This window comes from Macaca nemestrina, chromosome 1 (genome assembly GCF_043159975.1).
Source record: "Macaca nemestrina isolate mMacNem1 chromosome 1, mMacNem.hap1, whole genome shotgun sequence".
NCBI lineage: Eukaryota > Metazoa > Chordata > Mammalia > Primates > Cercopithecidae > Macaca > Macaca nemestrina.
In genome coordinates this window covers 30,250,834-30,276,309 of record NC_092125.1, presented here as the reverse complement: position 1 = coordinate 30,276,309, position 25,476 = coordinate 30,250,834, and the positions used below count along the sequence as shown (strand labels likewise).

At 38.4% G+C, this 25,476-nt stretch overlaps 3 protein-coding genes across 11 annotated transcripts in view; 1 reads left to right on the top strand and 2 right to left on the bottom strand.

Moving 5' to 3' along the window:
• The window catches only part of C1H1orf105 (chromosome 1 C1orf105 homolog), a 50,389-nt gene extending 37,306 nt beyond the window's left edge, over positions 1-13,083 (bottom strand). Inside the window, exon 1 of the mRNA XM_011745971.2 lies at positions 10,778-13,083. Within this exon, the coding sequence (XP_011744273.1) occupies positions 10,778-10,798 (21 nt within the window). The 5' untranslated portion in view covers positions 10,799-13,083. The remainder of the gene's footprint in view (positions 1-10,777) is intronic.
• Positions 1-25,476, top strand: part of LOC105484421 (phosphatidylinositol glycan anchor biosynthesis class C) — a 144,061-nt gene that overhangs the window by 106,581 nt on the left and 12,004 nt on the right. The gene's annotated exons all lie outside the window — the stretch shown is intronic.
• Positions 13,213-25,476, bottom strand: part of LOC105484426 (dynamin 3) — a 564,467-nt gene continuing 552,203 nt past the window's right edge. For 4 of the 6 annotated variants that reach the window (XM_071069570.1, XM_011745980.2, XM_011745974.2 and 1 more), the window contains one exon: positions 18,739-23,669. In XM_071069570.1, coding sequence (XP_070925671.1) covers positions 23,600-23,669 — 70 coding nt within the window. In that variant the 3' untranslated portion in view covers positions 18,739-23,599. Of the gene's footprint in view, positions 13,400-18,738; positions 23,670-25,476 lie in introns of those variants that run through there. The other 2 variants (XM_071069603.1, XM_071069594.1) reach the window with 2 other exon arrangements.

Below are 25,476 nucleotides of genomic sequence, written 5' to 3'. Positions count from 1 at the left end.
TGTCTTCTGCATCGATCACTCTGGGAGCTGCAGACTGGAGCTATTCCTATTTGGCCATCTTGGAATGGAAGCCTGCATCAATGTTCTTAGCTAGATCTTCTGGATAATTTGCAACTTCTATATCAGTACTTGCTGCTTCAGTTTGCACTTTTATGTTACAGAGATGGCTGCTTTCCTTAAACCTCATGAATCAACCTCTCTTAGTTTCAAACTTTTCTTCTGCAACTTCCTCTCCTCCCTCAGCCTTTGTTAAATTGAGGAGAGTTAGGGCCTTGTTGTGGATTATGCGTTGGCCTAAGGGAATGTTGTGACTCCTTTAGTCTTTTACACAGACCACTAGTACTTTATCGGTATTAACAATAAGGCTGTTTTAGTTTTGTATCATGGGAGTACCACTTTTAATTTCCTTCAATAACTTTTTATTTGCATTCACATCTTGGCTAACTGTTTGTGACAAGCGGCCTGGCTTTCAACCTGTCTCGGCTTTTGACATGCCTTCTTCACTAAGCTTAATCATTTCTACTTTTGATGTAAAACGAGAGATGTGCGACTATTCCTTTTGCTTGAACAGTTACAAGCCATTTCAGGGTAATTAATTGGCTTAATTTTGATACTGTTGTGTCTCAGGAAATAGGGAGGCCCAAGAAGAGGAAGAAAGACAGGGAACAGCTGGTCAGTGGGGCTGTCAGAACACACACATTTATCCATTAAGTTTGCCCTCTTATATGGGTATAATTTGTGGTACCCCAAAACAATTACAATGGTAACATCAAAGATCACTGATCACAGATCAGCATAACAGATGTGATAATAAAGTTTGAAATATTATCAGAATTACCAAAATGTGACACAGGAACACGAAGTGAGCACATGCCAATTGGAACAATGGCACTGACAGACTTGGTTAACACAAGGTTGCCACAAACCTTCAGTTTGTAAAAAATGCTGTGCCTGGCTGGGTGCAATGGCTCACACCTGCAATCTCAGCACTTTGGGAGGCTGAGGTGGGAAAATTGCTTGAGCCCAGCAGTTTGAGACCAGCCTGGGCAACAAAATGAGACCCACTTCTCTATAAAAATTTTAAAAAATTAACTGGAGGTGGTGGTGAGTGCCTGTGGTCCCGGCTGCATGAGAAGCTAAGGCAGGCGGATCTTGAGCCCAGGAGGTCGAGACTGCAGTGAGCTATATTCACATCACTGCACTCCAGCATAGGCAACAGAGCAAGACCCTGTCTCAAAAATAAATAAATAAAGGTTTAAGAAAAATTGCAAATAAAAAAATTCATTAAATGTTCTGTTGAGAAAATGTCAAGCAATCCAGAGCCCTTAACTGCTGCCATCAGAAGGATGATAAGGCTCAAATGTGGCATGCCTCTTTGGTGGCTGCTGGCACAGGGATTCAGGCCTAGAAAACAATTGGTATAAAGTAGTATGATGGTTGTCTGGGAAGTTACTCATCACTCAAATTCAGTGACCTAGTCACTGTCTTATATTTGAATCACACTGAAAGAGTGCAAGTAGAATATGAATGATTTAGAGTTTTAGAGAATACTGTGGTGTGTGTGGGAAAGGGGGAAGGTGAGGAGGAAAAGTTTACAGTAGCATTGGAATTAAATCCCAACCTGCCAAATACTTGCCAGCATCAGACACTGTCTGCCCTTCTCCCTCTGCACCCCTTTCTCCCAGCTTTGTTTCTTATCACTCTAAGTTACAGGTAAGGTTGGAGGGTGGTGTGGCAAGTGAGATCAAGGAGAGAGGAATGGGGAGGCAACTTTGCTCACCCTTCCAAAATGGTGCCAAGGATTAAAGTTGGCATGGAAGGGATTAAGAAGAAGTAGAGCTGTAGGATGACAGGTGCACTTTATTTTGTGGCATGATGCAGCTGATTTATGACTGGCATGTAACTAGAAGGCATGTGCATCTGGCTGTAGCAACATGCCTGGTGTTCTGTGTGGAGATTGTATTGGTGTCAGTAAACTTTTGAGAAATACTTTGGGCAGCTGGGTTACATTGTGGATTTGATAATTCATACTAAGCATATAGAGGATGCATATCAAGCCATCATTTACATCCTCTAAGCCAAAGGCTCAAGGACAAGAAAAAGAAAACAAGTCAGCAGAGGGCATCAGTTACACAGCTATACAAAATTTCAAACCCAGTGTATTTAAGGAAACAGGGCTGGAACACAGTGCCATCTTGTGGAAGTTATTGATTTCCCTTTTTATAATGAGATGCAATTAGAGTCGAAATTCTTGCTGAATTGTGGTTTGTGAAATAACTACATCTGAATTAATGAATCTGAGGTCTCCATAAATTCAGGAGGTAAATGGCATACTGGGGTTTGATAAATAATAGCACCTGTATTTTAGGGCACCCAATCCATGCTAGGTAATGTGCTATGCATGTTGTGTGTGTGTGTGTGTGTGTGTGTGTGTGTGTGTGTGTGTTTGTGTTTGTGTGTGTGTATTTGAATTTACGTCTTACAACGATCCTGTAAGAGGTTTTATTTCAATTTCACAGTTGAAGAGACTGAGACTCAGAGTGGGTTAAGTATTACCTAAGGCTATGTAGCCAACTTGCGCTAATAGTTTGCTTTTATTACACAAAGCCTGTGCTTGTGCCTGAATGGCACCCAGGACTAAAGGATAATGGTAGGCAGTTGCTTTTAATGCTTTGTCAAATCCCTCATCATTCCCTTTATCTCTTATTCTCTTCCCCCAATATCCAACAATATTCCCCAAAATCCAACAAAATATTTCGTGTCTACATAGGCCTCCCTCTACTCACCTTCTACTGTTCAGATTTTATAATGTGTGGCATCAGGAATTTATTGACAATAAATATTTTTTGAGCACTTACTGTATGACAAATATCATTCTGCATGCTTGGAATATATCTATAAATAAAAAGGACAAAGGTTCTTGACCTCGTAGAGCTTACATTATAGCAGGAGGAGACAGATAATAAACATAAATGGAAGACAGTAAGTGCTATGGAAAAAAGAAAAAAAAGTGGCATAGCATTAAATAAAGAGGTCAGAGTAGGTCTCATGGGAAAGGTAACGTTTTACCAAAGACTTGAAGGAAGTGAGGGAATAATTCAGATTCCCTGGGGAAGAGCATCCCAGTCAGAGGGAAGAGCTGCTACAAAACCTGGTGTGCGTGGGGAATAGCAAGGAGTGGCTGAAGTGGAGTGAGCAACAGAAGATGAGGTCATAGAGGTAATGTGGGAAGCTAGATTATGTATGAGATTGTAAGCTATTAAAAGCTTAGGCTTTTACTGTGAGATGGGAGCCATTGGAGGGTCACGGAGAAAAAGAAGATACATATTTTGAAAGGCTCGTTCTGGTTGCTGTAGGGCAAGAGTAGACACAGGAAGAAGTATTAGGAGGATTTTGCAGTAATCCAAGCAAGGGATAATGGTGGCTCAAAACAGAGGATGGCAGAGGAAGTGGCAGAAAGTAGTCACGTTCTAGATATAATTTGAAAGTAAAGCCAGTGGGGCTACCTGATGTATTAGATGTAGGGTGTGAAAGAAAGAAAAGAGTTATAAATTAAGGTTTTTCCCCTGAACAAACTGAAATATGGATATGCCGTTAATTGAGATGGGGGCAGAGGAACGGTAACTGGAGATTTTTGGGAGGAAGATTAGGAGTTTAGTTAGGTGCATGTGGGGTAGGAAATGTCTTGAAGACATTTATATTCCCTGAGTAGGGAATATAGGAAATATGACCTTGGAGTTTGAGAGAGATGTATGAAATTCAATATAAATTTGAGATGTGTTGGCAATATAAATGATATTTAATGCTGTGAGACTGAATGAGATCACCAAGGAAATGGGTATAGACAGAGAAGAGGACGAAGAACTCCAAAGTAAAATGTTGAGAAGAAGCAGCAAAGAGATTTTGACAGCAAAACCACTGAGGCAAGGGGAAAATCAAGAGAGTTCTGTGTCCTGGAAACCAAGCATTGAATGTGTCTCCAGAGAGAGTGGGTGATCAGATAAAATGTGATCAGATAAAAACATGATAAAGCAAGTAAGACAGCTGAAAATTGACCTTTACATTTAAAAGAGCAGGTTTTTGTTGGAGTGCTGGGAATAAAAACCTGTTTGGTGTGGGTTTAAGAGAGAATAGAAGAGAAATTCAGCAGCAAGTACAGACAACTTTATAGTTTTGCTTCAAAGGGGAGCCAGGAAATAGGACAGAAACTAAAAGGGAAAGTGAAGACCAAAAAATGATAGCATGTTTGTACCTTGATTGAAATGAAATGGTAGAGAGCTGATAGTTGATGGTGTGAGAGGGAAGAATTGCTGGGGATATATTCTGGAATACGTAAGTGCACAAGTGCAAAGCCTGGCTTTTGACAAGGGCAGGGATGGTTGATCTATGGGAACAAGTGGGAAGACAGAGTATATGAATACCAGCATTAGTAAATGGGTAGATGAGGTGATGAGATTCTTGGGGAGTTCTTTTCTGATTGCTTCAATTTTCTCAGGGAAGTTGGAGACAGTGAATCAGCTGAGATTGAGGATGGCAGAGTGAGAGAAAATGTGTGAAACAACTTAGGACAGTGGGAGAGTGAATGAACTAGGGATACTTAGTATAATTGCTTGACAGTATTAAGGGATCACTTGAGTATGGTGGTGATTAATTTAAGGTGAAACCAGTCATCCTGGCTTTGTTCTTTGCTTGTGTGTGTGCTTTCCAGACCATGTACAGTTACATGGGTGCAAACCAGAGTAGGTAGAGAGTTAGATTTACCTAGAATGGTGGTTTTAACAAATTGAGAGAAGGGCAAGGGAGACAGGTATATATGCATAGGCATGATGATAATGATTGACCATGGAATTTAAGTTGGGTAAGGAGAGTGAACCTTAAGAAGGGTGAAGGATAGAGGGCTGAGGAACAGCATAAAGGTTAATAGATTGGAGATCCAAGAGATTAAAACAATAGAAGTAGGCTAGAAAGATAGGATATAGAGAAGAGAGAGTGGGGAAAGACAAGGTTTTAATTTTGGAAATAAGTAGCTGAGATAGAGTGGAGAGCAAGATCATTGCAAGGTCTCACTACTTAGCACTCAAGTAGAAGGAAAAAAAAGATCGTTGGAAGAGTGAAGTCAAGAAAATGAGAGGCAGGGTGGGGGTGGATTACCAACAAGCATATGAAAATCCCCAAGAATTAAAACAGGAGTATCACTGGAGGGAGTGACATTGAAACAGTAGCTAAAATCATCAAGAAATAAGCGAGAATGAATTGGGCATTGGTAGTTAAAAGCAACACGTAGGGACATATAGGTAGTGCTATAATCTGATGCCATGAGGTTCAAAGCTGGGGGTTTTAGGGAGGAGGAAGGAAGAATGATCTGAAAACAAAACAAAAAATGAGGATAACTACCCCACTTCATGCTTAGCAGTGTGAGGGCTATGGGAGACAAACTGCCACCTTTTGAAAAGGATGCAGGGGAGGCAGTGCTTTTAGAGAAACTCTGGTTTGTTAGAGTAAGATTGTGAAGTGCATATCCAGAGAATAGGTTGAAGATATAGGGAATTTTGTTGATCATGGGCAGTGAATTATAGAGGAGACAGTGGAAGGGTTACAGAAGTTTGGGAGAGATGGAAAAAAATAGGAACATACAGAACTGCATGGAAATTAGTGTGGAGAGTGGCCTAGAAGTCTAGGGGTTCTTGGATGATTGACACAGGCTGGGATAAAAGCTTAATGATATAAGTCCCAGTAAGTGTAAGGCAGATAATAGTAGTGAGTGTGAGGGGTGGGTACAGAGGGGTGAATTTTGGGGGCTTCCTCTTCACCTTGAAGGAGATGTGTTCTCAGAGTGTAGGCCTTTTCACATCCTCATGAGCATATTATTGCTAACTAACGGGATTAATGTGCTAATTCTCTGGGTGATGTGAATTTTGACAAGGACCTTTTGGGGATAATGTCACAAACTTCCTCAGAACAGTGCAAACTTCTACTAGCGAGCAGTGTCATTGTAGTGCTCTAAAAATTTTGATTTTGGGCAAAGTGATCAGAGCTTAGGTGACAGCCAGAGTTTGACCAACATTCTGTGGAAGGTCGGGTCTGATAAGGTATACTCCTTTGGCCACTAAGAGTGCTCAGGAGAGTTTAGCTGCAGGGGAAAGGCAGATTAGAAACAGCTGAAGGCTTGTTGGGCGTGCTAGCTTAGACCATGCCTATACTTTCTGCTTTAGTTTTCCTTTTGTAACTCACAGATGCCATCAGTGTTGGTTGTTTAACTTGGAAAACAATAACTATCATCGAAAAATTAAAACACCATTTTCCCTCAGGTATATTACTATGATTAATGAGATAATTTCCCCAGTGGCGTAGTCAGGAAGCAGCCATTTCCCAGTTGGTTGGCATGTGCTCAGCACCACAAGTCTGGCAACAGTATTTGTTGCTGCCTCCTTATGCCCATCACGTAATGCAGGGGTAAAAGTACCCAAGGAAAGGGCTTAGAAAGACAAATGGCCTTTTCTGCCACCAAATGGTACCAACTGGCATTGAGAATCAAGTAACATACAGTATGAGCCTAAGGACTTCTGTCTTAAACAGACTAGCTCTGTAATTCTTTGACCATAATACTATTAGGATGATAGAACAAATTGATTTTACTAATGCTGAGGTCCCTCAGGTTCCCGTGAAACGTGGCTCAAGAGGAGCTGCTTCTACTTTACAAGCTCTATTGGCTCACTGCTTGCCACTCCAGGCTGGCCCTGTGGCCTTGTGCCGGGCCCGAGTGACATTTGGACTGGTTAATGAGAACACTCTGGGCCTCACACTGTTTTTAAGTTGCAAAATAAAAAACATCTTTAAGGCATTGAGCGGATTTTGTGGATGTAGCTGAGAATATTTTTGTCTTTAAAAGAAAAAAAAAGAGGCAGAAGGAACCATCTCTTTGGCTCTAACTTGCTCTCCATTGCCTTCTGAATGTACCCTCAGAGATAAGAACAAGGAGACCAGGCACAGTGGCTCACACCTGTAAACTCAGCACTTTGGGAAACTGAGGTGGGCAGATCACTTGAGGTCAGGAGTTTAAAGACCAGCCTGGCCCACGTTGTGAAACCCCATCTCTACTAAAAATACAAAAATTAGCCAGGTGTGGTGGCAGGCGTCTGTATTCCCAGCTACTCTGGAGGCTGAGGCATGAGAATTGCTTGAACCTGGGAGGCGGAGGTGGCAGTGAGCCGGGATCATGCCACTGCACTCCAGCCTGGGTCACAGAGTGAAACTCCGTCTCAAAAAACAAAATAAAACCAAACCAAAAAAAAAAAAAAAAAAAAAGAAGGGGATATAACTCCTTACAGCCTGAAAGGCTAATTTTTTGATAATGTTATGTGGAACATCAAAATACTTTGTCAGTAGCTATTCTGAGAGGCAGAACCCACATCACTAACTTCTTGGTTACTGCCTTGCAAAGTCTCTTTGGTCTTCTGGGGCTTCCTTAGGCTTTCCTTATTATCTGCTCATGGCTCATGTTCGTGAGGTTTATTGAAGATGTGAACTGGGGCTGAAAATTGGGATGTGACATAATGTACGATAAAATTTGATTTGATTATAAACCAAGTATGCAAGTAGGAGTTTATAGTGTTGACTCATCCAATAGCCTGCCACCTAGTCTGATCTTAATATGTTGACAGTATTTAGATTCAATAGTAACTTGTAGCATCAAAAACAATAACAAAAATATATACAGATGGTCCCTGACATACAATGGTTCAACTTGGAATTATTTTTTTTGTCTCCTCTGTGTATTTTCAAACAGCCTGGCTTCAGGCTCACTGATTCTTTCTTCTGCTTGATCAGTTCTGCTAAGAGCCTCTGATGGGTGCATCCTTCAGTATGTCAATGGCATTTTTCAACTCCAGAATTTCTGCTTGATTCTTTTTAATTATTTCAATTTCTTTGTTAAATTTATTTGATAGAATTCTGAATACTCCCTTTCTGTGTTATCTTGAAATTTTTTGAATTTCCTCAAAACAGCTATTTTTGAATCCCTTGTCTGAAAGGTCACATACTTCTATCTCTTCAGTATTGGTCACTGATGCCTTATTTAGTTTGTTTGGTAAGGTCATGTTTTCCTGGATGGTCTTGTGCTTGTGGATGCTTGTCAGTGTCTGGTCTGGGCTTGTTTGTATGTGTCCTTCTTGGGAATGTTTTCCAGGTATTTGAAGGGACTTGGGTGTTATGATCTAAGTTTTTGGCCACTGCAGCCATATCTGCATTAAGGGGTACCCCAAGCCCAGTAACGCTGTGGCTCTTGCAGACTCATAGAGGTACCACCTTGGTAGTCCTAGATAATATCCAGAATAATTCTCTGGATTACCAGGCAGAGACTCTTGTTCTCTTCCTTTACTTTTTCCCAAAGAAACAGAGTCTCTCTTTCTGTGCTGAGCTGACTGGAGATAGGGGAGGGGTGACACAAGCACCCCTGTGGCCACCACTACTGGGACTGCCCTGGGTCAGACCTGAAGCCAGCATAGCACTGGGTCTTGCCCAAGGCCCACTGTAACTATTACCTGGCTACTATCTATGTTCGCTCAAGGTTCTAGGGCTCTACAATCAGCATGTGGCAAAACCAGCAAGGCTGTGTCCTTTCCTTTAGGGGCTCAAAGTGAATCCAGAGATGCTGTCTGGGAGTCAGGGCCTGGAGTTGGAAACTTTAGAAATCTACCTGATGTTGTATTCTACTGTGGCTGACCTGGCACCCAAACCACCAAAGTCCTTCCCACCCTTTCCTGCCCTTCCCCAGGCAAAGGAGTTTTTCCTCATGTTCACCACCACCACAGGCCCATGAGGAGTACTGCTGGGGTACTGCCAACGTTCACTTAAGGCCCAAGGGCTCTTCTGCCAGAATGTGTTGGATGTTGCCAGGAAAGTGACTTATGCTTCAGGGCAGTGGGCTCCTCTCTGGCCCAGAATAGGTCCGGAGATGCCATCCAAGAGACAAGGACTAGAATCAGGGACCCAAAGAGCTGGCTTGGTGCTCTTTCCCACCATGGCTGAGCTGGTACCTAAGCGCAAGACAGAGTCCCCTTTATTCTTCCCTCTGCTTTTCTCAAGGAGAAGTGGTCTCTCCTCATAGCCATCAGACCTGTGAATGTGCTGGGTCACATCTGAAGCCAGTGCATTTTGGAGTCTCACCTGAGGCCCATGGTATGTACTACTTGGCTACTGCTACTGATTTTCCAGGGTCCAAAGGCTCTTTATTCAGCATGTGATGAAATCTGCCAAGACTGGGTCCTTCCCTTCAAGGCAGTGGGTTCCCTTCTGGCCCAGGGTATATCTAGAAATGTCATCCAAGAGCTAGGGCCTGCAATGTGTGCTCAGGATTTTGCCCAGTACCCTGTCCTACTCTGGCTGAACTGGTATCCAAATTGCAAGACAAACTCCTTTTCACTCTTCCCTCTTCTCTCCTCAGGCAAAGGAAGGAGTCCCTTTTGGAGCCATAAGCTGTGTTGCCTTGGGTTGGGGGAGGGGTGATGTAAGCACTTACTTAGCCATCCTGGCTGGTGTCTTACTAGATCGTGTGATCCCCAGTCCACTGGCTCAGAGCCCAGCAGAGCACTAGGACTTGCCTGGGTATTGCAGTTGTTGTGGCCCAGACAGGCTTTCAAGTTTATTTAGGACCTCAGAGCACTTTAGCCCATGGTGGTGGAGGTAGTCGAAACTCAGTTTCTGAAACCTGGGATGGGCAATTCTCCTCTGCCTAGGGGTGGTCTAAATGGTCCCTCCATTGGCAACAGCTAAGTTCTGCCCAGTGTTGGCAGCGTGGAATTCTAGAGTCCCACAATCGCTGTGCCCTCCCTCCAAGTGCACAGATTTTCTCTCCACACTATGTGGCTGCTGCCAGGGGATGGGGGAAGGGTGGTGTCAGCAATTCAAGATTGTCTTTCTTACCTTTTTCAGTACTTCTTTCAGCAACACGAAGTTAAAACCAGGTACTGTGGTCACTTTGTGATCGCTGATTTTTGGTTCTTATGAAGGTGCTTTTTTGTTTAGATACTTGTTAAATTTGGTGTTCATTCATGGACAACAATCAGTGGAGGCTTCTGTTTGGCCATCTTGCTCTGCATCCTCCCCAACTTATGATTTTTTAACTTTATCATGGGTTCATCAGGGTATTGAATGCATTTTTGACTTACAATATTTTCAACCTGTGGTGGTTTATTGAGATGTAACCCTATCATAAGTGCACCTGTACTATGGTAATAGAGACAGCTAGTATATCCCTTTAAATAGGAAACATATAGTGGTACAGTGTCATAAGCTCAATATGATTTATTCAGATTTAGACCCTAGTAATTATAAAAGTCTATACAAGTTTTTTTTTTTTCTTTCTCAGCAATCTTAAATTCCTGTGAATGAATTTCATTGTTTTAAAATGCATTCACAGTTGAAAAGGTTTACTTCTGAATCTCAGGGAACTAGACTAAAGAATCTGGTATCAATTTTCTGAGGATTAAAAAAAAATCATACTTAATGCTGAGTTATATTAAAGATGTTGGCAAGTACAACATTTTTTTTCTAACTATAGGATAAAGAGCATTGAAATGTATCATGCTCCAAACCCATTAAAAGTATCTGCACCTGTAACTGAACATCAGATGTTATTACCTTACTTCCTTTTGGCTTTCAACTTCTAGGCTGTCTGTTGAAACACCCCTCAATGTTTATGTGGCCTCCAAGGCATACAAACATTTTCAGGGGAACCCTATAAGGAAAGAATTGGAAGTTTCATTTATTTTTTTCCTACCTTTAGTTCTCTTTTTTCCATCTTTCAGATCTTTAGATGTTCTGAGTTTTTGTAGCTGGAGACTGGGGAAACCTAGCTCCCCTCACTGTGGCCGGTGGAAGACTGCTGTGGAGAACCTGAATCCAAAGTGTTTTTGTTAAGAGACAAAGTAAACAGGCCAGTTTAAAGTTTCAATACCAGTATGCCTCTTTCTCTACCAACACCTGTGTGATTTAGATCCTGAATCATATAATTCCATTCAGAATGAAAAATTCGGTTTCTGATTGGCTGAAATGAGTTCTAGTATTCCTTTCTTTGTTAGAAGTCAAAGTCACCATGTTCTGGAACATTAGCATGTGTCGGGTAAAGTTGATAACAGGATACTAAAACTCAAATAGCTGCTTCAGTACTGAAGTCAGAACAGTTCTACCTGGAAAAATGACCAAATTTTTCTCTTTTTATAGCACTACATTGTAATTGCTTATTTAGCTATTTTGTAAGCTACTTTTATTCTATTACTTCTCTGGTACTCCCAGGGTCTAGGACATTATCATGAATTCAAGAAACGTTTGATGCATAAATAAAGGAATGAAAATGTATATGGAATGTTATGTTTACTAAAGGCACAATAGTTTGACTTTTCCTGACTCCTGAGTTATGATCAACTCTGAAAAAGGGAGTAATTTTTCAACTCTGTTAAACATAGTGGGGTGGAGGTGGGGGTAAGAAGAGTTGGGGAAGGGTACATTATGAAACACAGAAATACTATTTACTAAGTACATATTAACAAATCTTAGCATAATTTAATTTTACTCCAGGCTGTCCCCCTATCCTCTTCCCCTACCCTCTTTTTTCTGGCCTGTAGAATGTAAGGAGGGGAACACACTTCTTTGTTAAGGAAAACTGAGTAAGGTTGTCATTTCATTCTGTTATGACTGGAGTTTTTCCTTCTCATCGTTCATCAGGTCAATTTAAGTTTTGAACATCTAAACTGTGTAACACTGCATATAAAAATAAGTCCAAGTTTAAGACAAAGTAGAAAAGTACCAAACACTTTAAAAAAATGAATTGAAGAAAACCTTGTCTTTGACAACTTCTGTTTTTATTTGGGGAGGCGGTATGAAATCATCTAGGTACATTTTTGTCTATTGGGATGAAGAATGCTATCCAGTAAGAATATTGACTTAAAAATCAAATGCCTGGACTGGGGGGGAAGGAAAGGACAAAAGACTGCATGCTGTGTGCTATTTTGCATCAACTCAATTCCTTTCTGCTATACATGAGCTTCAGTTGATGCCTTGGTCTGGAGCCTTTGAACTTTCTTAGTTACCAGTGATTTTAAATGGTGGTCACTGGACCGGGGATACAATTAAAATAATATAACATGCCATATGAAAATTTTAAACCAAGAAACTGATTTTTCATTTTCAAGTGGGGAATTCAGTCCTTAAAAAAGAATTGTGGTCCAAAGAAAGAGCATTACTAATGAGGACTCTCCCTTTTACAATTGAGGGTTCCTGCCTACATCTTCCTAACACCTCCTTTGCCAGGGCTTGCCTAGGTCAGATGAGAAGTAAATAGAACTGATGAATGATTTTTTTGACTCTCTTGTCATGTAGTTTTCTATCTTAATATGCTGAAGGGGAGCACATTCAGAACTGATCTCATTTGAGAAGGACTACTTTTAAGTTCTATTTTAGGCCACACAAATTTTCAAAAAATAAAATTCTGAATTCAATCTTAAACCCTTGGGAAGGCTTCCAATCACATATTTGGTGGAATGTACTATATTACCTAAATAATAAACATTTTATTTGGATACATCTTTGGGATGCTTGTTAAAAAATTATAGATTAAAATTTTAGTGTTAGAATTATGATTTGAGGATAGAGGAATAAAAAGTTCCCTTTTCCTTCAAACTTGTATGGATTCCATTTTTCTAGTGTTTTACTGACATCATGAAGAGTCTTTCTTCTCAAGGTGGGAACATGTCCTTGCCTTGTACTTTTATTCTGAATGATATGGTTTTTCTCCCTTGAATTTGCGATATAGAATTTATGAGGTTTATGTGTTTTAGCTCTACAGTTTCTTCCATGATCTTACATTTTATCTCCTCTAAGACTGTTTAGAAAAACAATAAAAATAGGAAAAAATATTTTGGTGCAATAATAAGTAAAAATGGGATTCCTGGAGGTGGATTGGAATTATTTAGTCTTCTGTGTCTTTTCTAGACATCCATAATTTTTCTTTTTCTTTTTATTCTTCTATTGGACAGAAATTTCACTTGAAGGTAGATTATTAGTCTAAAAGACCATCTTAAATCACAATGCTTTAAGAACTTTTGAATTAAGCAGCTTAGAGGAACACATAATATATTCACCTTACCTTGTTTTAGTTGAAACAAATTCTTTTTTTAAATTTAGGTCTTCTTTAAAAGGAGAAACAGAACACACTTCATTTTTATATAGAATAAACTTTGTTTTTATTATAGACATGGATGAAAAATAAAAGTTTTTATGTACATACAACATATAGTGCAAATGAAAAGCTTTTAAATACCATGGATAGACATGTTGTTGGAAACAAAAGGAGATGAATGATGGGGGTTAGGATGGTCGTCCTGGAACTGCAGGAGGGGGCCGCCTAGTAAAAACAAAACAAAACAAAATAACAAAAAGAAAGACACAGATGCAGAGGAAGAAAACAATGTTTAAATTATAAAATAAACCCAAATAATAGCATGCACAAATAGCTCACAAAAGTCAAATTCAAATCACACCCAAAAACACGCAGACATGCAAAGGAAATGAAAGGACATCACATGGCTAAGTTAGCAGTTCCCAGGACTTTTCCTGGCTACTAGCAATGTTCTAGGTATGAGCAATTTGAGCTCACTCAAAAAGCTTCTTATTTTGCACCGTGGAATGATAAATCCATGCACTCTTATTCAGGAGAACTGGGACTAGTCCCCAAGCCAAATACCTTTATAACTTGAGTATTTGATTCTCAATCCTGATTTTGTGACACTCAGTTATTTCCAAAGATTTCAATGAACGTTGTGAAATCTCCATGGGGGAGAGGGAGTTGACGTAGCCAATGGCAGGTGAAATTTTTTTTTTAAGTGAGTTAAATTAGAAGGTGGTGTCAAGGGATCAAATGAACAATGTAATCACAATGCAGAGAATGCCAGAGGTTGATCTCAGAAAAAAAGGATTTGTAAATAAGAATTTGCTCCAGGTGAGTAGTCCTGGTGTGTAATAGCCTGGATTCAGGCCTAGGGAAACCAGGAGGCTAGGTCTGGTCCATGGCGACCCCAGGATTTTCTAGGATTTCCCTCTGTCTAAGAGCTAGTTATAACCGTAATTCTGATTTATTCTGAAGTGGGGCAAGGGTAAATGACATCTGGTCTGCCAGATCTTTCTCCATTTCCCTAGGCTGGCTTGCATTTCATCAGACCTATGGATAATGAAATGAGGGTCCAAGTTGTGCTTCACTTGCCATCAGCCTTTCTTGTGTTCAACAGGGAGATGATTTGCAGCTAGAGAAAATACAGTAAATGCTACATTGCAATGAAAAGCTTTGTAAGTAGGAAAACAGCAGGCCAAATAAAGCTTTCCCTCTGGTTTCTGGCAGAAGTCTACACTTTAATTTCCCCTTTCTAAGCAAACCATTAATGAACTCAACATTATAGCAAGCTGTAGAATGGTGAGGTTATCTCAAGACCCTCCTCTCTTGGACTTCTTATCTAGGTGTTCAACAACATACTCACTTCCATCTTATTCTTGTTACACTTCAGTGAGTGGAGCAATGAAGTCTATAAAAAAACAAAAACAAAAACAGAAAAACTTCTTTTTCATTTTCTATGAGATGTCAGTGGAGCCAAACTGACTGGTCTATTTCTGGGCAGGGGTAAAAAATGATCTTACCTTCCCCAAAGTCCAAAATCAATTTTTCTTGAGTCCAGTTTAAGCTGACTACACTAAAGAGGCCTCCCATCCATTTAAATGATGGAGAACTTGTTATTGGTACCTAACCTTTCAACTTCAGGGCTGGGGCGGGGGCTAGGGGGTCTCCAAGGCTTTAGCTTTAGAGATCCAGGTAATGGGTATCCCTGGTGTTTTCATGAAGAAAGTGTAATTAAATTTCTGTCGAGCTCAATGAGATTTATCACCTGCCCAGAAAACAGAAACTATTTTTGAGTTCTGAAGGGGCTTTAGAACACTTTAATGACCTCAGCAGGGTGGGGAGGTGGGCCATTAAACTGAACAGCAAGTCCACAGTGCTGAAGCGACATTCCGTTAGCATATGCCAAAACACTTTCCTGTTTGAGCTAGTTTGGTGTTCTGATCCAGAAACAGGATCAGAAACTTTATGTCTTGGAATATATTCCACTGACAGCTAGAATGTTTGCTTGAAACATCAGGGACATTTATATCCTCAGACAGCTTTTTCTTTTCATCCTCACTTTACTGTATCTACCCTTCCTTTCATTGCTGAAAAAGCATTGTTGATGATGATACCATTTACTGGGTCAAAATGAGCTCTATTGAAGATATGGGCAGTTGGGGTTTTTGCTCTTTCTTTTGCATAATTTTTATATTACTTATACAGTGCCGAAATGCTTACAGGCAAGTGATGCAAATATTTGGACTTTTTACATGTAGAGCTACAAAGGTGCCTCATACAATTGCCACTCCCATATGAAAGTTGCAGTACTAAATTGGAATACTGAGTTGCTAACAAATTCTTAAGCTCACCATCCTAGTATTCAACATATAAGCAAATTTACCTAATCAAGACTCTAATTTCAGGTTATATTTTCTTAAGCATTTTGAAAAATAACTTCAAAGCAGAATGTTTTGGCCAAAACAGGCAAAGGAGATTGCAAAAGCTGTATCTGGAACATGGGCGTAATTTATATATATAATGCTTAATTATTAACAAGAATGATGAATTACCCACTTTTTTTTGGCTTTATGTCAATGATGCAATTTGGTCTTATGGTGACATTCCTCTGGCAAGATCTCTGAGAAAGTCTTTCTTATAGCTTTTTTCTTTTCTGTTAAAATCTCACAATAAAGGACAGGTGCAGTGGCTCATGCCTGTAATCCCAACACTTTTGGAAGCTGAGGTGGGCGGATGACTTGAGGTCAGGAGTTCGAGACCAGCCTGGCCAACATGGTGAAATGCCATCTCTACTAAAAATGCAAAAATTAGCCGGGCATGGTGGCACGTGCCTGTAATCCTAGCTACTGGGGAGGCTGAGGCATGATAATCACTTGAACTTGGGAGGCGGAGGTTGCAGTGAGCCAAGATCACACCACTGCATTGCAGCCTGGGCAACAGAGCAAGACTCTGTCAAAAAAAAAAAACAAAACCTCATAAAAAATGCTCTGTTTGCTTTCTTTGCTCATCATTTAGGTAAGTGAATAACCCAGAGCAGTGAATGAGCCTGAAGGCTTGGGAAAGGGAGGAAAGAAAGGCAATAGGAATAGGTATTCTTCAATATTCTTCTCTGATGATTAATCTTAAATCAACCTGGATCCCTTCCTTCACAATAATATCATGGAGGTAATTTAAAGAATCTCTTTTTTGGAGAGTCAGAGAGAAAAGGTAAGGTATAAAATTATCTGAATCCTACGTAAGTCTGTCATTAAGACTCAATGCATGTATGCCTCTAAACTGCTTTTGTGCCACCTGTTCCAATGTGACTTTCCTCCTTAAGAGTCAGATACTGCTTTGACAAAGTACCAGAGCTCCAGATGAATTGCCCTTAGTTGAGAGCTCTTGTTGCTCTTACATTTGGTCTTTTTCTTTTTTTAAGAGATGGTGGGGTCCTATTCTGCTCCTGAGGCTGGAGTGCAGTGGCACAATCATAGCTCACTGCAGTCTCAAACTCCTGGGCTCAAGTGATCCTCCTGCTTCAGCCTCCCTGGTAGCTGGAACTACAGGCATGAGCCACCATGTCTAACTAAATAAAATTTTTTTTTTTTTTTTTTTTTTTAAAGAGATGAGGTCTTGCTATGTTGCCAATCTGGTCTCAAACTCCTGGGCTGAACTGATCCTCTTGCCTTAGCCTCCTGAGTAGTAGATTTGATTTTATCATCCAACTTTTTGTTAGTGAGAGTCTGTACTGAGGAAATCACACTCGATGGTTTTCCTCTGGCTTAAAGCCACTGAAGCAGTTTCCTAAGGCATGTGCCTCAGGACACTAGTTCTGTAAGATGTTCGATGGTCAAATAAGTCTGAGAAATATGTAGACATTATTCTTTTTTTGGAGAGTCACAATGCAGTCTGATTTTAAGGCTTCTGTGAAGTCTTTCAATAAAGAAACATTTGATTTTTAGTCATTATTTCTCAAGCATATTTGGCCAAAAAATGCTTGGTGTATGTGTATGTAAAACTTATTAAGATCTCATGGAATGCACTTTGAGAAATTTCGAATTAAGGTTGTAGTTTTAGCCAATATCTCTTGTATGTATTCTAAGTATTAGGCTGCCAAAATGTAAAAAAATACTAGTAACAGGTCTGAAAAGTGGCTATGCCAGGTGTGTGTTGAAGTGCTTAGAAGCAAAGCATGAGGTCAATCTAACCCAAATACCAAACACGTTTCTCAATATGAAATTTAAAGGTTCCATCAGAAAAACAAAAATCTTGGAAACAGATTGAGCATATGTTTACACCAATGCCAGAGCTATTTAAAACACAAATGAAAAATGGTCAAATGAAATAGTTACAATACGTTTGTTTGTTTTTGGAAATTACCTTTAGAAACTATTCTGAATATATTATTAACATACTTCAAAATCATGCAGTTAAAATAAACAGAACACAAGTACACAGCATGATTCTCATCCAGAATCTTCCAGTAAGAAGCTTCCTTTGAAGGTATAGATGTTCCACTCATGGAAGATGTATAGATGTGAGAAAGAAATTCCACAGGAAACAGTAAATTAACACAACAATCTGTCCAGTTCATTTTTTCATAATAAGCATGTCCTGATCGCAGAAAGAAAATAAACCAACATCTCTCTCCTCCTATCCCCTTTTGTCTTCTGCATTTAGATGGCACAATCTGGGAATATATCAATTGATAAGGGACTTGTCATCAAAACTCTTGTAATAGAGAGTCTTCCTCTATTCTCTGGAAACTCAAAATTAGGACAAAGTTGTGTCATTCTTTCATTTTCTGAATACATTCTCTTAAAACTGGGGAAACTGGACCGGGCGTGGTGACTCACGCCTAAATCCCAGCACTTTGGGAGGCCGAGGTGGGCGGATCATGAGGTCAAGAGATCGAGACCATTCTGGCTAACAAGGTGAAACCCCGTCTCTACTAAAAATACAAAAAATTAGCCACGCGTGGTGGCGGGCGCCTGTAATCCCAGCTACTCGGGAGGCTGAGGCAGGAGAATGGCGTGAACCCGGGAGGCGGAGCTTACAGTGAACGGAGATCGCACCACTGCACTCCAGCCTGGGCGACAGAGCGAGACTCGGCAAATTCTCCTCTATGCCCAGTGAACAAAAGAACAGAGGCTAATTGTTGGGTCAGACACTCAAATATTTGCTATAAGAAATGCCTTCTGTGGACCTAACATTTGGGCACACCATCTTTCCTCCTTCCACTTCCCAGAATTTTTTAAATAAATGCTTCATTTTCAACAGCAAAATGTCATGGTGCTTCTTGGCAACTGTCACATCATACGCTCCCGCTAAGGTTTGTGTTCTTCAATCTATTCCAATAATGACATCAAATCGGAAACACAATATCTCCCACTCTCCTGCCTTTGATTTATCCAATTTGTTCCCTTTAACAATCCCATCTTTCTCCAAGTTAATGACAGAAACACAAAATGCTATCATTCTTTACTTTGTTAACTCTGGGACAGTTTAATCACAAGAGCTATGAGTATTTAGAAGTCTCAGGTATTACTGAAATGCATAGACATGATTCAAATATATACAAGAATGAGGAAAAGGGGTCCTTCAAATGTTATAATTTATTTCAGCTTCAGAAATACAGCTTCACATTTTCACAATAGGTACATGTGACCTTCAAGAATGATACAGGCTTTGAGATTTTTCTTCAAAAATTCCATTCTAAGAGTCCATATATCAGCATTAAGAAATCCTGAAAGTGCCAAGAAGACAGTGGAAAGTATCCGGCTCAGGTTAATTAAAGAATCAACAGAGAAGACAAGATTTTGCTTCTGTATATTCCTTCTTCAAAAAAAGCAAAAGAAAAATTTGACCCAAAAAAGGGAAAGTAAAATTAGACAAGCAAGCGAAACAAAGGCTGTTACATAGGAAATAAAACACAAATCAAGTAATAGTGGTGGAATTACTGGTTGGGGGAAATAATTTTTAACAAACTGGTAGCAGACAAGGCAAGAGGTTACAGTAATTTTTGTCATAATTTTAAAACATTTCATAATGAGCGAAGTTTAAGGAATTCAAGAGTAAAAATTAAAAAGAGATTAATGACTTGAGCTAAGCTATGTGTGAAACTTCCGACCAGAGGTGAGAAGTCTCACCAATATACCAGTATGAACAGGTCTTAAGACAAGCACTCCTCTTTGAGTTTCCTCTCTCTTGCTCTCACACATACACACACTCTTACATATATACAAAGACACACACACACAAATAGCAGTGCATATATTACATATGCTTCAAAAATATTCTTAAAGTTTCACCTACACAGCACCACATAATTTTAAACATACCAATTAGACAGGATGAGTAAGAGTATCTAGAAGACACATTTGAGCTTTTTAGAACGTATAATGAGTGATCTGGTGAACTAATAATCATTTCTCCAAAATCATCTAGATTCATTTACATTAACCTCTGAGCTCACAGCTAGTAGTCTTCTAACTGAAATGATACAAAACTCATGGCTTCAGACTCATACACTATCTTCTTTCATGCGTTCAACAGTGAGAGGCCTATTAGGCTTTATTCTTCATTCTGAGGAGATTCCTGTTACTTTCAAATAATTATGCCATTTGCCAAATGAAAAATGTTTACCTGAAAAAGGGGATGACCTACCTCCAAGTATTAGAGAGCTTCTCCCTTACATTTTCAGCAAATTTACTCAGAAAAATCCACTACTTTAATGTTGCTGTGTCCCTTTATTTTTTTTACTTCTACCATAGAGGAAAAATGACTATATATATCAACTTAGCTTTTTAAGATTCAGCTCAGCAACCCAAAAATAATTTATAATTCCAATTAGAGATCTTAAAGATCGGTCTCCAGATTTTACTTCTTCCCCAAAAATATTGTCAAAGGTAATTCCTTCTTAGATAGAAGTGCTGTGGATTCAGATATAAATGTCTATGGACATAACCATGTTGCCATAGTAATTATGAGCTTTATACCTCTCAAAATGACAACAATCTGGAGTTAGAAAATGTTGTATCCTTCATATATGTTATGAGAAATGAACCATTGTTACCACGTGTTATGGCAGATCATCCAAAGCTATCTGTTGTATTATCACAGTTTAAAAAATATCCTGATACTACACATACTAAGTACATGTATACATAGATATTTACAACCATACATATACATATATTTATATATATACACACAATGCACATACAATCACACTCATGCTTGTGGCATTTTAACGAGTATTTTTAAACCTACCTACTCAAATGGACATAAAATACACATACTTACAGAAACATATTTACTAGGTCCATATCATATACACAGAGACACATGCATAGAAAATGTGTTTGTACACAGAAAACATCAGTGTGTATCACATACTGGTATTAGGTCCCATTTCATATTTGAGAATTATGGCTACGAAGTCTATACTAAAAAGTCACAAAATTAATCTATGTGACTACTTTTTACTTCTAAGTCCAGAAGGCTTATAGTTACATCACAGGAACTGGTTTCATTAATATACTTTAGAATAAAGTGAGTTTGTATTGGAACAAATAGGAAATTTGCTAATAAACAGACCCTACTTCTCGTCTATGTTATAAAACACGGCTAAAAGCAATATTCAGACGAGTAACCTTGGTAGATGTTTTTTTAGAAATGCAATATACTTGTTCTGAATCAATACTATTTCAATAATCTGTCCATAATTGAGTAAATGGTTATTTTAATTAGTCATTATGCATGCAAGATTTAGCATGTGACAATAAAACTATATTTACCTATCAAATAAACATTTATAGTTTATTTTCCCAAATCCTAAAAACACTGAATTTTTAAATTATGCTAGACATGATAGAGCTACATCTATTGTGTTTACAATATCAGAGCAATCAGTTAAGAGGAAATTACACAAAAGATTAGAAATGGTATGGGAAACAGAAAGCTCATTAAGCTACATTCCCATCTTAAGGCCTGGTGTGCATGCTGCACGTCAACCTATGCACATCCTAGAGTTTCAGACTTCATTCAACATTGGCATCTCCTTTTAGCAGAATACAAACCCTTTGGGAAATGAGATTCATACTAATAATATGACATAGCACTGCAGCAAATTAAAATTCTCCAGTGTCACTGCTGAAATTCTAGAGTAGGCTGGGTTCTATTAGAAATAACTTAGGAGTAAAGAACAAAACTGTACCCACAAAGGTAGACAATTGGGGCGGTGCAACTGTGGGACTATAATCTAAAAGCAAATGCCAAAGATGACAAATGCCATTGTTTATTACCGCCTAACATCAGTGGAAGGAAAATTGGAAAAAAAAAATCTCCAATTTTTTTTTGACATGGTTTGTGCTGATCTAAGAACACACCAGTGGTTATTCACAATATTTTCCTTTAACAGAAGGAAAATTTTGAAATACAGCAAAACACAAAACCACATTTAGCACAAAGCCAAACCCTGAAGTATATAATCTGTTAGCTGCCTATTTTAGAGAATTCAAAGGAAGAAGCAAAGGGAATCCTAAAAACAAGAAGTTTTATAAAAATATCTCACTGAAGATTATTTGTTTTACTATGGATGTTTGCTTAACATTTTTTCCATTTAGCTGAGACACTATTTTTAAAATGTAGTATGTATCTTGCACATTGGTTCCATTCACAAAGAGTTAACTTTTTTCCCCAGTTTGGGGTTTGGGGTGAGATACGAGAGGATTTAGGATTGTGATGTTTTTATACAATCACTTGTAACCTTAAAAGTTGAAATGACCTTTAGGTAAATCTTGTATTTTGTGATTTTTACCAATTATAAATGGGCTAGCTGTAAGCCTTTAGAAGAAGGTCAATACAACACCACTCAACATAGCAAGTTCTCTTTTTAATAATGGTTAAAAGTTTTTACTTTATGAGTATCTGCTCTGGGTATAAACTACACAGGAAATGAAAGTTAAGTTAACATACAAATCATGTTTGCTACTTTCAAAGGGAGACATTTCAGTTGGTGAAACCTGATTTACTTCTGTAGAATATGAAATAGTGTCATGGGACACCCATACTCAGTGAATACTTGCTCTGCTGTCTGGGAACAGTTAGCACACAAAAATTCCAGTTGGCTTCTGGCTGTTTCCTACATGTGAATCATCTGGTCCTAAGTAGTCCAAAATGTAGCCTCAATGCTGAACTATTAACCCCCAGGCTAAACTGTTCTGGTAAATTTTAGAAATCTTAAGAAATTGCAAATTTGCTTTAGATTTCGATGTTTCAGTACCCTTTTCTGGAGTGACCTGGATAGGGACTTTGAAATACTACAACTGTAAAAGTGTGAGCTCTGCTCTTATCCCATGTCATCTTCTACTGACTTCATTTCAGGAAGCATTCTTTAAATGTGATTATCCCATAGCCTCAAGATTTATTAAGAAAGCCTATAATGGATACAAAGTTACACTGAACCTGTTTCAAAGGTAGGATAAATTCTTACATATCAGGATTACAAATTAGCATGTAAAGAGTGATTTTTTTCTCCAACCAAAATAATAATAGTAAAACTGGAGTTAGTATCAAAGTGTAGTTAGCTATGCCAAAAATTAGAGCAAATAGAAAAGTAAACATTATCCATGTCAGCCTTCAATGTAATCCACCATGAGGTTAATATAAGTAAAGAAAAAAATTACATTTTTCCCAACACTTCTAGAGATGTGATATTTTGCTTCTTCCTTGAACTCTGAAACTAATTAGCCAAATGTATTGACTGATTAACAAAAAAAGAAGCTTTTATTCACTGTTGCATATGCTTCTAGCATGAAGCAAAACACATTGGAATGAGGAGAAGCTCTTCAGAGCAAACAGTGCAGACTTTTCCTTTGAAAACTACCTCGTGCTTCTGGAAAAGTTTATTCTTAAGGAGTCCTAATTTTAAAAAATCACTTCCTAGCAGTCTTATGACATAAAAAGGAAGAAAAGAGGAGCTAAATAGGCAATTATGGAGTAGGTAGTAGCATTCAAGGTAGACAACAGAATTACTCTCATCCTAAACAGAATGTGGGAAAAGAAATATGTATGGCTTAGGTCTAAGCCCACTCTCTCATATTTGAATAATTATATTTCATGAGCTACCTGGTAGATAGCCTAGAAAACTTGTCCAAAGCAATTTCAAATATATGCCATGGTAGGCAAATGATCCCCAAAGTATAGGGCTGCTATACAAACCTACCTTGGTCAGCACAACATATAAAGCCGCTAAAGGTCAGCAGTTTTCAAGTCAAACCCTGAAGGTTTGACGTACCATGAGCAATGAAGATGAGTGATGAACGCATTAGTAAAACTGGTTACTTGCCTACTGATGTCCACACATGCGACTACTCATGATTTACTGCAATGGTTATCACATATGTTGCTTTCGCATAATTCATTAGTGATTAATTGCCATGCCAGACACTTCATTTAGTCTAACAGGGAGGATTCTAGTGGGCGGATTATAGTGGGACGAGTTGGTGATGGGGGTGGTCTCCGGCTAGAAAGAGAGAAAGAGAAAGGTAAAGAAACAAGTAGAATATCTAGCAGAACATTGTTCCAAGGACACTGAGAAAGAGCCATTACACACATGCTCATGCACATACAGGCCAGCAGAAGTGGTTACGATCTGTAATGATTTTAACATTGTCACCTTTCATTTATCTAGTAGTTTTAATGAAAATTACGTATTTTTTCATATGCAAATCTTTCTCAAAACTGAAGTCATTCCTTCTAATACTAATAAGAAATATGAAACTATTTGAAAGCCATCTGAAACATACTGCACATATCTTAGCCACATAGAATGAACTCAGGAACTAATAAAGTATATTGTTTCAGACAATGATGGTTTTTGAATTTTTATTTCTCACATATAATTTTCCTCTTCTTTTTCTTTCAGGATATTACCACTTCTCATTGCCTTTATAACTTTCTCCAGTTTGTTCTATATTATGCTTGTAATTTGCAGAGCACTAAAAATCAGAAAAGCAAGGCTTTAGAGTTCTCTGTAGCAAGTGTAAATAGGCTTAGTGTGAGTGCCTGTTTAAATTGCAGGAGCTCTAGTTCCTATTTTGGGTCTTAAAGATTTTAGTATTACTAATAGTAGTATTACTCACTTTCTAGTTGGCAGTGATGTTTCTGGTAGCTGAGTTTACTGAGCAAACGTACTTGAGATAATGAAATATTACTGTATTTGAGAGTCTCAACATTACTAAGCAATATTATTTATTACTTATTATTATTTATTCCTCAAGCTTCTACATTTATTTACTGAATATATTAATAAGTTTTTTAGTGTATTTGTGTACTTGACTTCATATGTGGTATCTTGGGTAGTCATTTTATACCCCCACAAATTTGACAAAGTCTATAAATTGAAATGTTTCTTTTTGATAAAACTCTGCAACTGATTTTTTCAGAAAGACTCCTTCTGGAATTATAGTCATAAAATTTTCTTCTGTATTAGAAACTCTAAATTGATCAAATTGAATGTCCTTTCTCAGATATGAAGAAGTAAAGTTAGAAAAATGTAAGAAAGCAATTATGAAATGTTGATGAAAAATCATGGAACTATAAAATTAAATTACACAGTCAAGGAAAAATCAAAGCAGAAGAGATATTGTTGATTAATGGTGAAAACATTAACGATTTAGGCACAAACTCATAGATATTAGTAGAGTTCCTTTTACCTCATGCACTTGAAAAATGTTTAAGAGGCTTTAAAGGAAATCTTTCTTTAGGGAGGGGCAAAGCACTGGAATTACAGGTGTGAGCCATGGTACCCAGCCTTATTTTCATTTAAAATGGCCATATATGTTTAACTTATGTCCTGAATCTTGAATCTGCATAATTTTCATCTTTGATATGAAGTTTCTGAAGGCCACAGGTCACACCCACTGAACTTGTTTCATACATGTAATTACATTCTCAGTGTCATTTTGGTCATCTTCTGAGACTACTAATTAATCATTCAGGACTTACTTCAGTGAAGTCTTCTCTGACCTGCCTTCCCCTGTCCTGATACAGTTGTTCGTACAGTATCTCAACAAATCTCTATTATTAGTCATCACACTGAACTCTAATTAGGCTTATATATTATCTTCACTGATTAGAAATGAGCTATGTCTTAATCATCTTCATGTAACTGCAGTATCTAGCTCACTGCTTGTCAGTCACTGAATGTTTGATAACTGAATGAAAGAAAGTTCCTCCTAGAATCAAGAAATAACTAATGAATGCTTGTGATATCCATTGGTCTTATAAATACAAGGATATTTGTGAGTAAATCATGGCCATAGCAAAAA